At 44.4% G+C, this 14,920-nt stretch overlaps 1 protein-coding gene across 1 annotated transcript; it reads right to left on the bottom strand.

Moving 5' to 3' along the window:
• Nucleotides 1-8,169: 8,169 nt before the first annotated feature.
• Nucleotides 8,170-14,852, bottom strand: LOC112624353 (translation initiation factor IF-2-like). The gene is made up of 6 exons (XM_025384838.1): nt 14,796-14,852; nt 12,601-12,702; nt 12,150-12,413; nt 11,194-11,920; nt 10,734-10,834; nt 8,170-8,803 (listed from the first exon to the last, which is right to left on the bottom strand). The coding sequence occupies exons 1-5, from the start codon at nt 14,850-14,852 to the stop codon at nt 10,821-10,823; spliced, it is 1,164 nt and encodes a 387-aa protein (XP_025240623.1). The 3' UTR covers nt 8,170-8,803; nt 10,734-10,820.
• Between the last annotated feature and the right edge of the window lie 68 nt (nt 14,853-14,920).

The raw sequence follows: 14,920 nt of genomic DNA, 5'->3' as shown, positions 1-14,920 counted from the left end.
GAAAGAGACATTACAGCTGAAATAGAGTTACTTCCATGAAATGTTTCTTCCACAGTGCTGGGAGCCCTAAGATAACAGCCTTGTATTCAAATGTGAGAGGCAGAAAATGTAATTTACTTGAAGCATTAAGTGAAACAGAATAGGGTTTTTTTTTTAATCATCCACAGCAAGCAAAATAGTAAGTAATGTACAATGTCCATTTGATTTTCAATATTTTTTCAATTTTAGCAACCAAGAAATAAATAGATATAATGACAATGATTTTCATTTAAAGTTCATTGTTGCTATTATTGGAATAATGAATATAATTAATCATAGAGCATTAACTCTTGTATAGAAAACAAACAGGCCTATCTTGGTTTACAAGTGAGGGAAAGAGATAAAAGTAAATATTTAGTTATTAAGTAAACTCTCTCTCCTGCTTTACTTCTTAGATTACACCTTACCTAATTGCTTTCTGTCCAACTGATATTCTCATAGAAATTAACCTTTTTTACTTTAATTTTCAGCTCACTTATTTCTAACTTACACAGCCACCAAGCAAAGGCATTTCTTACGAAGGTGACCTTCTGGCACCAATTCACCACTTTGGGCACCAAATCATCCTTCCTATCAATTCTAATTCCCTTCATTTTCAGGGGTCAAACTATGAAATTCTCATAGCAAACCAGCGGAAACAGTTTCTCAAGTGATTTCACACCCCACATGCTGCAGGATCGATGAAGAGAGGGGGAGGGATGAAATGCACAGTGGCGCAACAGCAAGCAGCTCAGGAGTGTCTTGTGGGCCATACTTGCAGTAGATCCTTAATGTTGTTTTCGCATTATTGTTTTTATTTCCCTCACAGCATGCAATGTCTTTTTGGACTACCAGGCTAGTAATCCCAGAAATCATCTGGCCTGAACCATGTTGCAATCCATTCCATAGTCCTCTTTAGGACAATTTTAACCTATGTATTGATCACATTGTTTTGGCATGGACCTTTGAACCCATATTTAAGTTAAATTTTTCCCTTCCTGGAAGTTGAGGTTTATCTTCACCTCAGAAACAGAGGAAAGAGAAAGAGAACAAGAGAGAGAGACAGAGAGAGAGAAAGAGACAAAAAGAGAAATGAACTTCAGCTATTTCACAATAAGGGGGGAAAATGTCAGACTACATCCTATCTGCATTTTTTAACACTTCCCAAAAAAGAAATTCAGGAAATGCTATCTTTTTTACAGTAAGTACAATATTATGCCACAGCCAAAAGATGTTTCTGTTTGCTGTGTTCAACTGCACGTATGCAGTGGACTAGAGCCGACAGAGGCCAGAGGAATGCTAAGCCTAGAAGGTATGTGCAGGGGGCAGGCACAAATCCACTGTGTTGCTCTCCTGTGCTTCTGCACCCACCAAAGAGCCTCATGTTCCCAAGTTTCTGGCAAACAGCTGCCTCTGGAAATCACCCCATCAGGTCCTTAGTCACTTGCTCCCCTAATACCCTTTCCCAAACACCCATGTCTGGAGCAAACCAAGACCTCTTCTGACTGTCAGTCTGTTTAGACCACAGACATTTCATTTACTACAATGAAAAACAGTTTAGAATACAAATTATTTCATGCAATTTACTTGGTCATTGTTTCAATTCAGCACTTTGATAGCCAATCCCATAACCTGAGTGCCATTTCTCTCCTTCCTGTTAAGTACATTACATTATTAGCATGTTTTCTAGAAAGGCATACTCTTAAGGTGACAAGTTGCTCAGATAGAGAAAATAAATTACAGAGTTAAGGAATATATCCAAAGCAACCAGTAAGAAAACTACAAACTACCAACAAATGACATTTCACCAAAAATGTAGCTTAAGCTGGGAAATAAGTTCATCCCATAGGGGAAATTTCCGGGACGACTGAAATGTTCTATATCGTGATGGAATGATAGTTTCACAGGTGTATATATTAACCAAAACACACTGGGGAGTCTTTCAGAATCACCTGTGACTCTGAGGGCTGCCTGATTAAAAAAAAAAAAAAAAAACACACACACACGTGTTGATTTGTACACGTAAGACCTACGCATCTCATTGTGTTCAAATTTTACCTTAAAAAAAACCAAAAACACAGCCCATCTTTCTGATCGTTATAAACCAGGGGTGTCCAATCTTTCGGCTTCCCTGGGCCACAGTGGAAGAATAATTGTCTTGGACCACACATAAAATATACTAATAGGCCGGGCGCGGTGGCTCAAGCCTGTAATCCCAGCACTTTGGGAGGCCGAGACGGGCGGATCACGAGGTCAGGAGATCGAGACCATCCTGGCTAACAAGGTGAAACCCCATCTCAACTAAAAAATACAAAAAATAACTAGCCGGGCGAGGTGGCAGGCGCCTGTAGTCCCAGCTACTCGGGAGGCTGAGGCAGGAGAATGGCGTAAACCCGGGAGGCGGAGCTTGCAGTGAGCTGAGATCCGGCCACTGCATCCCAGCCTGGGCGACAGAGCGAGACTCCTTCTCAAAAAAAAAAAAAAAAAATATATATATATATATATATATATATATACACTAATAGCCGATGAGCTAAAAAATAAAATAAATCATAATGTTTTAAGAAAGTTTACAAATTCATATTCGACTGTATTCAAAGTTGTCCTGGGCCATATGTGGGCTGTGGGCCATGGGTTGGACAAGCTTGCTATAAACTGTCAAAGCCCTTTTGTATTGACCTCTGAGTGACCAGCAGGTGGCCCTGAAATTGTGTCTGCTATGATGCAGTGGCTCCAACACTGCCCCCAGTTCCTGATACTCTTCCTTTGTGATTTACTAATTTTTGTTGTTGTCAAAATTACCCAGGACAGCTCTTTCACTTTTTAAGATATTTTTATCACATAACATTTAAAATTATATTTTATTACTTTAATAATGTTGGTTCATTGCATATAAAATTTTCCAAATGCGGCCAGGTGCGGTGTCTCACGCCTGTAATCCCAGCATTTTGGGAGGCCAAGGCGGGTGGATCACCTGAAGTCAGGAGTTCGATACCAGCCTCGTCAACATGGTGAAACCCCGTCTCTACTAAAAATACAAAAATTAGCCAGGCATGGTGGCGCACGTCTGTAATTCCAGCTAATCAGGAGGCTGAGGCAGGACGATTGCTTGAACCTGGGAGGCAGAAGTTGCAGTGAGCCGAGATTGTGCCACCACACTCCAGCCTGGGTGACCGAGTGAGACTGTCTCAAAGAAAACAAAAAAAAGAGAAATGTCTAAAAGTACAAAAAATAAAAATCACAATAAAAATCTCCACTATTCAGAGAAAACCACTATCAGTATCTTACTGTCTATCCTTCCAGATATAGTCAACAGATATTGACTAAGTGCCTACTTTGTACCAGGAATTGTTCTAGACATCAGATATACTGTGCTAAACAAGATAGTGCCCCTGCTCATAGAGTTTACATTCTAATAAATGATCTGTAGACAAATTTTTTAAAATGAGGCATGATTGCACTTATTCTCTTATAACTCTCTTTTTTAACTTAGTAATGTATCACTAATATCTTTATGGGAATAAAAATAATTGAGCATCATTATCAAAGGTGTGTGATATTTCACCATCAAGCTATATTAGAATTTCACAAATCCACAGCTAGACCTTTCCAAGTTTTTCAAAGTTATAAAAGCTTCTTTTTCTTCCTCTGTCTTCTTCTTCTTCCTCCTCCTCCTCTTCTTTCTCTTTTTTCTTCTTTTTCTCCTTCTTCCGTCTCTTCCCTCCTCCTTTTCTTCTCCTTCTTCTTCCTCTTCTCCTCTTACTCCTCCTCTTCCTTTTCTTCTTCTCTTCCTTTCTCTTCTTTTTCTCCTTCTTCCTTCTCTTCCCTCCTCCTCTTCTTTTCTTCCTCTTCCTTTTTCTTCTTTCTCAACTTCTTTTTCTCCTTCTTCCTTCTCTTCCCTCCTCCTCCCCCTTTTCTTCTTTTCTCTTTTCCTCTTCCTTCTTTTTCTTCTTCCTCTCCTCCTCTTCCTCTTTCTTCTTTCCCTCCTTCTTCCATCTCTTCCTCCCTCCGTTTTCTTCTCCTTCTTCTTCCTCTTCTCCTCTTACTCTTCTTCCTCTTCCTTTCTTTCTTTTTCTCCTTCCTTCTCTTCCTTCCTCCTCCTCCTTTTCTTCTTATTTTCCGTCCTCTTCTCCTCTTGCTTGTGCTTCCTTTCCTCCTCTTCCTTTCTTCTTTCTCTCCTTTTTCTTCTTCCTTCTCTTCCCTCCTCCTTTTTTCTTCCTCTTCTCCTCTTCCTCTTTTTTCTCCTTCTTCTTCCTTCTCTTCCCTCCTCCTCCTCCAACTCTTTCTTCTTCTTCCTCTTCTCTTCCTCTTCTCTTCCTCCTTCTTTCTTCTTTTTCTTGAGGTAGGATCTCACTCTGATGCCCAGGCAAGAGTGCAGTGGCATGATTACAGCTCACTGAAGTCTCAAACTCCTGGGCTCAAGTGCTCTTCTTGCCTTAAGCCTCCTGACTAGCTGGAACTACTGGCACACACCACCACATCCAGCTAATTTACTTTATTTGTAGAGATGGGGTCTTGCTATGTTGGCCAGGCTGGTCTTGAATTCCTGGTTTCAAGCAATCCTCTTGCCTTGATTCCAAAGTGCTGGGATGACAGGTGTGAGCCATTGTGCCCAGCCTACTCTCTGTACTTCGATGAAAATCTATAGTTCATTTTTATTTTTATTTTTTTTCTTGAGATGGAGTTTCGCTCTTGTCACCCAGGCTGCAGCGCAAGGGCACAATCTCAGCTCACTGCAACCTCCTCCTCCTGGGTTCAAGCAATTCTCCTGCCTCAGCCTCCTGAGTAGCTGAGATTACAGGCGCCCGCCACCACGACCAGTTAATTTTTGTATTTTCAGTAGAGACAGGGTTTCATCATGTGGGCCAGGCTGGTCTCGAACTCCTGACCTCAGGTGATCCTCCTGCCTTGGCCTCCCAAAATGCTGGGATTACAGGTGTGAGCCACTGTGCCTGGCCTATGGGTCATTTTTAAAGTCACAGTAAAGGATAGTATGTTTATGTAATACTTCTCTTCCATAAAAGCACATCAAGGCTTTAGAGGTACATCTCTCAACAAAAGAGTCTTTACCCATTTCTTCCAGAAAATGACCTTGCTCTTTTGTTCATCTTTCTCCTCTTATTGCATCAGGTTTAAATCTCTGAAATGGAGAGGGATGACTTTTGCAACTAAAAGCATTTGCTAGGCCTAAGGCTTATGCCTTATTAAAGTATTTTAGTGAAAACTCAAGGCACAGGACAGACTAGACTTACCATTATATCCGGCGCATGTGTACCAAGAAGTAGTTCAGGAATTGTACCTAAAAATGAAATCTGCAGTGGGAGTAGGCACTCTCCATGGTATACATCTCTGGAGAAACCTTTGATCCTGGATGACTCTTACAGAACTGCAGGTTTGGCAGTTTTACAGGGAGGAGAAAGTTATTCTAGAGAATATGATACAGAAAACCTTCAACTTATGTATTTCCTGAAGTTCAATGATAAATCTATTATTTACAGTGTAGAAAAGTACTTAACTCAGCAACACATGAGAACTACAACTATTCATTGCACACCTCTGTTATGGGCAATGCACTGTTAAAATATACTTAAAATGATTATAATCTCAAGCTACTTCACCAAGACTTATTTCACCCTCCAATAAGTTGAAAGGCTGAATTTGCCATGAAAAATAGTATATAACAATATATTGTTATGATATTGATACATTTTTGATCACCTACTGTTTTGAGAAAAATGTGTAAGGCAGTATGGGGGTTACAAAGATGAATCTGACAAAGACTTGTCATTAAAGAGTTGACTAACTGCATACAGTAGCCTCTAGCTATACTCAAGCACTCAAAATGTGGCCAGTTAGAATTGAATCATGCTGTAAGTTGCTGGGCGGTGGCTCACGCCTGTAATACCAGCACTTTGGGAGGCCGAGGTGGGTGGATCACGAGGTCAGGAGATCGAGGCCATTCTGGCTAACACGGTGAAACCCCATCTCTACTAAAAATACAAAAAAAATTAGCCGGGCACAGTGGCGGGTGCCTGTAGTCCCAGCTACTTGGGAGGCTGAGGCAGGAGAATGGCATGAATCCGGGAGGCGGAGCTTGCAGTGAGCTGAGATCGCGCCACTGCCCTCCAGCCTGGGCACAGAGTGAGACTCTGTCTCAAAAAAAAAAAAAAAAAAAAAAAGAACTGAATGGTGCTGTAAGAAAACTGCACTGGATTTCAAAGACTTAATGTGAAAAAAGAACGTAAAATCTTTCATTAGTAAGTTTTAATAATGATTATATATTAAAATGGTAATAATTTCAACATCTGGGTTAAATAAAATTACATATGTGACTTGCATTATATTTCATTTGGCAGTGTTGATCTACATAATTATAGTATCACCTACTGAGTGTATCTACTGTATGCCAGGTAGTTTTATATCAATTATTTGTAATCTTCCATAAGGAAGGTATTCCAGATAAGAAACCTGAGGTTGTCAAAGGCATATTAATTTATTCTTCTACACACCTTGTATTTTCTATGCACCAAGAGCTGCCACAGGCAGTGAGGATAAAACAAAGCAAAGTCCCTACCCTCATGGAACTTACGAACCAGTGGGAGAGAAAGCTAATAAGTATAGTAAGTAAGTATAAAAAATAGGCCAGGCAGTGACAGTAAAAGAAGATGAAGTCCATTAAAAAAATGGAGGGTGACTGGAATTGGAGTGAAGGCAGAAGGTTTGGGGGGATGGCTATTTTTTAAGATAACAAGCTCTAAGAAGGGGCTATCTAAGCAGAACCTGAATGAAGTCAGGCAGTGAGCCCTGTGAACATCTACCTGGCCAGGAGCTTCTGGGAAGAGGGAACAAAGACTGAGGTGTATTGTGTGTGTGTGTGTTGGGGGGGGCGGTGGTGGTGTGTGTATGCGTGCGTGCATGTGTTTTGCACTCTGAAGGAACAGCTGGAGAGTCCGTGGTGCTAGAGAGCAGTAAGCAAGAGGAAGCCAGGAAACAGTTTACGTAGGGACTTGGAAGCCACAAGTAGGAAATGTTGAAGGATGACTTTGGCTGCTCTATGAGGCATGGACTATTGTGGGGCATGCATGGAACCCAGCAAGAATAGACGCCAGAGCACTTTGAGAGGTCAAGGCGGGTGGATTGCTTAAGGTCAGGAGTTCACCAGCCTGGCCAACATGGCAAAACCCTGTCTCTACTAAAAATACAAAAAGCCGAGTGTCATGGTGCACACCTGTAGTCCCAACGACTCAGGAGGCTGAGGCACAAGAATCACTTGAACCTGGGAGGCAGAGGTTGCAGTGAGCTGAGTTCACACCACCGCAGTCCAGCCTGGGCAACAATGGGAGACTGTCTCAAAAAAAAAAAAAAAAAAAATGGAAGCCAGAGACTCATTAGGAGGCAACTGCAAAGGTGCAGGACAGGGAGGGCTAACAGTGAGAGAGCTAGAGCTTCAACAAGGTCTAACTCAGCCACTGTAAGATACAAAGTAAAACAATGTAAAAATTATCCCAGTAATTTGAACTGCAAAAATCAAATATCTGGGTAATTCAAATACATTTCAAAATATATTTGGGAGTCTGTGGTTACCAGAACTGGCAGTCAAAAATTACCATCTAACCTCATAGGATAGTAGTTTATCTCTGTCCCTTGCTTTCTGCCAATTTAACCTAAGGGAAGTAGACTTGAGATCCGTTAATTGGCAGAGCGGGATTGCAGGACCTTTAAGTCAAATTCAGATAAGGCAAATCAGCTTTATTTCTGCCAAAGAAGTGTTTGGTGGAGCCAGAAGACAATTTTGTAGCCTAAACTATTTGCACTGGCTCTCTCTACCATCTGAATTCACTCCCGTTATTGTTAATTCTGAGTTTAAGCATAGCCATACAAGCAAGACAGAGTTAAGGAAGGAACTAGAAATTGGCCATGTCTTGGATAAATGTATATATGACTATGGGTAACCTCACTCAAGGAGTCTGTTTTTAAGGACAGAAGTGCTTTAAAACAGAAAGCATCCTCAAGGTCAAATGTCATACAGGCCAAGTTCTTCCTCTGAGAGGTAAATAAGGATTTAAAGCAGTCACCCAGTTTCAAATGAAAACAAATACAGACCATTCCCAAGGACACTCAAAAGTCATGTCATGAAAAAAGGAGGCTCAATCCTGACCCTCTAGGTTGGTTTATTTACTTTGACGGAACTCACTGGAAAATTGTTCAACTCTACGCTTCACTGTGCCTGTACAGGATGTGTTTTCTGGGCATTGGATGTAGATCTTGTCAATCAGGCACTTTCCTGGAGCACTAAAATGTACAGATTACACACATCAAAGGCAGGCTGCAACCACTGTAGCTGAAATTTACACAAATCTGTGCGGCTAGTAACCGGATAAACAATGAGACTAATGACCTTGTTCTGCATTAATCTCCCAATGGCTCAGTTGGTACTGCAAGAAGGTTGTGGCTTTGGCTTCTAGCCTCAAACCAGGGATTATATGCTTGCCCAATGTCAACGGAGCCCAGGAAGCCTGAGAATACAGCCCCAGTCCATCCATTTTATGAGGTGCATTTACTACAATTCAAGAAACACATCCATTACCATATCCATCCAGGAAAGAGATTTATAAAAATAAGTAAATTCCTTGGCCATGCCTCCCCTTTCAGGGAGTTTATTTTCTTATAGAAGGCCCCAGGTTTTCCTTGTTTTCAGGGTCTCTCCATTGCCCCGCAAAAGCAAGATAGAATCCTTGATCTATGTTCCTCTTTTGACCAAGAATAAATTTCAAAAAGGCTGCATCTGTAAAGAAAGGGGAAAGGAAGAATTGAAGTTGACCAGTGAACTTGATCAGCATCCACTTTTAATTTGGGACATTTGGGGGAAAGGTACATTGAAAATAGAAGGTGCTTTCTAAGTGCCAATAAAAATTGCTATAGAGTCCCTTCTACACAATTGGCAAAGGCTGAGGGTTGCTGCTGGCAGGAGGCAACTGAAGGAGATGGAGCATCTCAGGAGGAGTCTGCACCCTGAGCAGCGTTGGGCCATGCCAAAGGGACCTAGGAACCCTGGAACCCCACCCACCTCCCAGCCCTGCTGCTTTCATCACTTTGTACACAGGTCACACTGAAAAGCTTATATTGGAAAATGGCTCCCAATGAGCCCAGGAAATGGCTCCCTTGGTGGGGTTACCTTAGGTTAGAAAGGATCACACTGAAATGCATTCAGCTAAATGCCCTATGTACCACACCTGTGGTACTCCTGTCACTTCACAGTCAGCCCTATCAATAATCTTCACTGCATTGTAAACTTGCGATACCTCTGCCTGGGATACATAATCACTTTCTATTTTAAAACATAGATTTTGGTGGCACTTACACAGTCCCAAGAAACAACTCTTATACACCTTTCTAGTCACTCTCCCCACTTCTGAGTCCTTACAACTGTTGTTGGGGGTATTTTATCCACATAAATATTACTACTTTCTCAGGCCATTATACTAAGACTGTTTTTAGAGCTGCTGTAATATGTGTTAAATGTCTCACAAAAAGGTACTGTTTTTGGTGTTATTTTCTTCATTCATTTATAAATTCATTGAGAGCCCAACATAAACACGAGTTAAAGCATATTCACCCTGTTCTTAAAATGTTCTTTCATTACACTCACTTGGGGGGTAATAACCGCTTCAATGGCCTTTGTAACACAACTGATGGAGGCGTGGAGATGGTCATAGCGTGGACATGAGAGTGTAACACTGTCCCCATTTGCTCCTGTGGTAAGGGTTCCTAGGACTTCAGAAGTTTTTGATTTTGCAACTTAACAGGTCCCCTTAAAAGGATCGTCTTTGCTTCATGGAATAATAATACCTTACATTTGTACATACTTTCACATGCATTATCTCACTTAATAGTACGGTATTATATCCATTTTTCAGAGAGGAAACAGACTTTGGGAGAGGTTAAATGGCTTGCCTGAGGTCACCAATGGCATGAGAGGGAGTGGCAGGGCCCATCTCCAGCCCAGGATTTCTGACTTTTCGCATCACAGTATTTCAAAGCTGTCTCTTTATTTTAGTTACTTCCATAACAACAGAAGTGAAGGGACCTATAGTTTTTTAACCTTAAAAACACAAAGGTTTCTGATTGAGTGGCCTCTAAGAAAAGATCTCTGCAGTCTATCGACGAGAGGGTTTCAAATTATAGGGATCAACTGTGATAGTGAGTACTTTGATAAAAATATTAACATTGGTTTTCCAGAATCTAACTTCTGTGAAAGAAAACTATACGGTGCACCATATCATGTGTAGAAAAAAAGGACCACTATACACAACGAACATATCCACACGTGTTGGGTCAACGTTCTCTTCCCAAATGTGGCCGCAGAAGAAAGTGCGAAGCGTGCTGAAATAAGACAATATTTACGACTGAAGAAATTCGGCTTCACATACCAGTAACTATGAACAAGACATTTTCCCTAATAAAAGTACTCCAAAACGAAATATAGAGAAACTGTTTCCCTATGTTCTCTTTATTTTCCATGTGCTCAAGAATGGTCACAGAAAGAGGCAAAGGGAGCAGAGAGAGAAAGAAAGAGAGCTATATAGAGAGCCGGCCTCTGCTGAGGGTTGGTTTTGCTTTAGAAACTGGAATGTGTCCAGGCTTGATTTTTATTTTCAATTCACATTTCAGATCCAGCTCCCCAAACTCTTTGATCTTTCTCCCTGTCTCCTTACCCGGAAGAGAACCCCTGGCCTTCTCAGCTGGGAGCTGGGAGCACACGTGGAAAGACTGGCTCGGATCCATATTCTTGCCAAATTTAGTCACACAAAGGGGCCTGCGAGGGAAAAAAGAAAGGATGAAAGCGGCAGCCGCCGCGACTTCAAAGGCCGCGCCGCCGCGCCGGGCCCTGCGCAGGCGCCGCCCTCAGCCGATATAAGGCGCGACTCGCGCGCGCGGGCGGCCTTTCCGCGCGCGTCCCCGACCCGGGGGGCGGGCCGAGGGACAAGGAGGGACTGGGCGAGGAGGGCCCAGGGCTGGACGCCGCGGCCGTGCTACCCGCCGGCCTTCCGAGGCCGGTCCCCGTGCCAAGTTCAGGCGCCTGAGAAAAGTTTTTCAGAAAGGAGGGACAAGAATGTCACGTCCTGCCCACGAAATGAGCAGTCCTGTGGCCCGCAAAATGACTCCAGCTCCCACCTCCATTCCTGCTCCATTCTAGGCATTCCCCATGCGTGGGAGCCCGGGTTCCCGTCGCGGAGAGCAGCCCAGCAACGAGGGCGCGTGGCCGGGCCCTGTCTGGCTCGTTCGGCTCCCCTGTGCCTGCCTTGCGTTGCTGGTTCCCGTGCGCTCTCCTACCGCCGCGATTCCTCGCCCTCTTGGGCAGCCTTAGGACGTGTACCCTCGCCTCCCAGCTGGCAGAGGGGCGGCCTGCAGAGCGGGGTGGGTTGCGCCCCTTGCCCGCGGGCCGCGGAAGGAGGCGGCCCTCTGGACAGCCGCGCCCGGGACCCCCACCCAGCGAGGCAGGGACGCGGGGCTCGGCCTGCACTGGCCCAGCGCGGGGAAAGCCGCAGGAGGGCGGGAGGGGTGGCGGACCCCGCTCGCTCGAGCCCCGCGACGCTGCGCCGAGCTGCAGACGCCAACGGGCGCCGGCCCCGCGGAAGCCCGACGTCCGCAGGCGGCCGGATTTGGGAACGACTTTTTCACGGTCCCACGAGTTCCCTGATACCCCGGAGGGTGGGGGGTTGAGTTTGTTTGTCTTTAGGAGGCGGCAAGAAGAAGCGGAAGAACCCCTGGGACACAAACTGCCATTTCCCTCGCCCCCCTTCTCTCCTTTTCTGCGAGGTCCGTTAAACTGAAGATGCCCCACAGCTTTCGTCTCCAGGCGAAGACGGGGTGGGAATTCGAGGGGGTCGGAGTTCCGCCTCTGGAGTCACATTATTCGTTTTCTAGCCCTTCTCCTCGGCTCCTGAGTATCCTCTTCCGTAGGCCCCGCCACCTCCTTCCTTTGGGATCCCACCAAAGTTGTAGCTGGGAGAGAGTCCAGGCCACACAAAGGGGAAGACCTGGAGCCTGGGCGGGGGTTAGGACCGAGGGGGCGGAGAGGACTCGAGGGGCACCGTGCTTTTCTCTCGTCCTTGTAATTAAGGACTCACTGGACTGTCTGTAGCCGACTCGAGTTGGCAACAAAATCGCCGTGGGGGAGGGGTTTTCTGGTGTGAGTGGGGGTCACTCCTCTGGCTCTGCTGCCCGCTCCCGAGCTTGACTGGGCTCCGCTTACCCCGTGGGCAGCGAGGCCGTCTCTTCTCCCCGGCTCCTCTGTTCTTGTGCGGGGTGGGCGCCTCGCCCCCCACGCACAGTTGAGGCAACGGCGCCCGATGTAGAAGAAAGTGTTGATATAAAACAAGTTTGCTCCCAAACTAAACCCAAACCAAGCAAAGCCACCAGGAGGGGAAAAACCAGAAGCAATCCAGCCAGCCCCTAGCAATTGTTTTCACGGTCGGAATTAAATCACATCAAAACGCCCCCTGAAACCCACATCCTGAAGGAGTGAACCTACAACAGCCAACCTCCAGTCGTTCGCTCGAGTTCACACGAACAACTTGCCTCTAACATCCGAGTGAAGGGGGCGGCGGGCGGCGGGTGCCTCTCCCGCACCGCACCCACCACATCCCGGACCTGGGATCCCACTCGCACCCGAAGAGGCGGCTGCTTATGTTAATACCAGCCCCCACACGAATTAGACAAGACCGCCCGGTGACAGAATTGCCTATGCCAGAAACTACACTGAATCCGTAAGGGAGGGGGAAGAACGTCTTCCCCGGGTTACTTCGCCCGTCCTGCGTCCTCCTGCTTTTTCCAAAAGAAAGACTTCACGTGGAAGTGTCAACCTCTCTCCCAAACGAAGCTTCACAAATTTGGGGAGCATGGATTTTACTAAAGCCCCTTCTAAGTGCTGCTCATCAGAAGATTTACAACAATCCTAAAGACAATCAGCTAACACCAGTTACACCACTGTAAGGAAAACAGCCACGCAAATAGAGCAAGGTGCTGGGTTATTTCGTTAGAAACAATGTTTTCAATGGACAGGGTCACAGTAAAATACCAAACGCAGCCACCTACCCTTGGCCCTTCAAGTAAACAGTTTCCACTATTGTTCTAAAAATTCGCATCTTCTTGAGCTTCTACCCTTCAGGAAACCTGGAGCATAGGCTCCAAATGACTCGGGGAATCCAGAGAGTTAACATGAAGGAGAAAGTGGCATCTGAATTAGTTTCAGCACTTAAACAGCGGGGGGAATGTAAGAGTCATCATTTAATCTCTCTTTGGCTTCCAGAAACTACCCCCTAGCCATTCTGTATTCCTCCCTCCCCCTCCTGAGGGTTTGATGAAAAGGAACCTCTACTCTGCTTTGGTGAAACTGCATTTTCTAGTTGTTTTCCTATTGGTCAAATTGGTGCAGTTATGGGAGGACTTTTGACTTTATTTTCCCATATGTCTTTTAAGAATGGGGCTATAAATGTCTGACACAGCTATATGTTCACCTCTCTGGGACACTCACTCACACTGGTGCATAACTTTAAGGGAAGTGACATACCACCATCATCCAAAAACAAAAATTGGGTTTCTCACACACTGTAGCAGAATATACTCCTTTTCTTCTCTTGAGGCATAGCATTGTCAGCTATTAAAAGTGGATTTGATGTTTTACTTTTCGTGGATTCCTTCACCAACCCCTTAATTTTAATCCAATCTCCCAGATAGAATTTACATGTGACTACTGGCCATATTCTAGGGACCAACTGGATCCTTCGTAAAGTTTTAAAAATTGCTTCCTAGTAAATTCTCATTCCCAAGAAGTAGTAGTTATTAGTAGGTGAAGTTTTAAGTGCTCACTTAGATACAGCATTGTTAAAATCTTTACCCATTCAAGGTTCAGCAGCCTGAAATTTCACCTTTAGGAAAATAAGAGGAATCTTTACTAGACCATTCCTATATAACAGAGCAAAATCTGATTCTGTAGTGTTTTCCTTATTTTCAATTTAAGGGAGATGAAGATACATTTCTTTATGTCCTTTGTTTACTGTTCTGAAGTTTTACAGATGGCTACTGTATTGGATATAATAATTTTGCCTAGATTTTTAACAGAGGGGGTTTGAGAACCAAGGGACAAAATGTAATGTGTTTTCAAACTTCAGCTTCCCTTCTGCTGTAACTTTCACAAAGTATCTCCTGAAAACTCCTGTCTTTGTACAAAATGCATCAAAGACATAGTGGAGACTGGGGAATTTTTGAGGTTGTATTCGGATTTGCATCTTCAAGGGTTCCTTTCAGCTCGCAGTCCAAGGTGCCAGGGACTACCCCGTCCTCCCTCCCTCTTTTGGCTTTGCTCTCCTGAGTCCTTTTGCCTTCTCTTCCCCCTTCTTGGATTATCTTTTCATTCTCGATGAGGTTCCCACACACTGCGGTGTGTGTCTTTGAAAACACACGAGAGACCTAGCACAACTCTCCGTACATCCCGTGGTGAGGACAGAATGAAAGAGATATTGTTTAAAAAGCAATAATTAAAATCTAGTCTTCAGTTCCTTCTTCCTCGTCATATTTTTTCTCGGTAAGCCTGGAGATTTTATTTTCACTAGCGTGTTCCCTTGTTTCCAAAGAGCGTGTGTATGATATTATATTCGGGAAAGCCAAAACTCTCTTTTCCTTGTCCTTCTGTTCTCCCTTAATAGTTGAGCAATGTCTGTTATATTTTTCCCTTTTCCTTCTTTTCTCAGTCCCAGATTCCCGCCTCTCCCCACTGTCAGAGCATCTATCAATGTGGTGTCGATCACAGCGGCGGCGGCTTTCTCTTTCATCTTCCTCCCCCGGCCAGAGCGAGGGAGGGAGAGTGGGAGGCGTCAAGGAGGTAGGGGAGAGACTGGCA

This window comes from Theropithecus gelada, chromosome 5 (genome assembly GCF_003255815.1).
Source record: "Theropithecus gelada isolate Dixy chromosome 5, Tgel_1.0, whole genome shotgun sequence".
Lineage (NCBI taxonomy): Eukaryota > Metazoa > Chordata > Mammalia > Primates > Cercopithecidae > Theropithecus > Theropithecus gelada.
The sequence above is the reverse complement of the archived record's forward strand: the minus strand, read 5'-3'. Positions and strand labels throughout refer to the sequence as shown.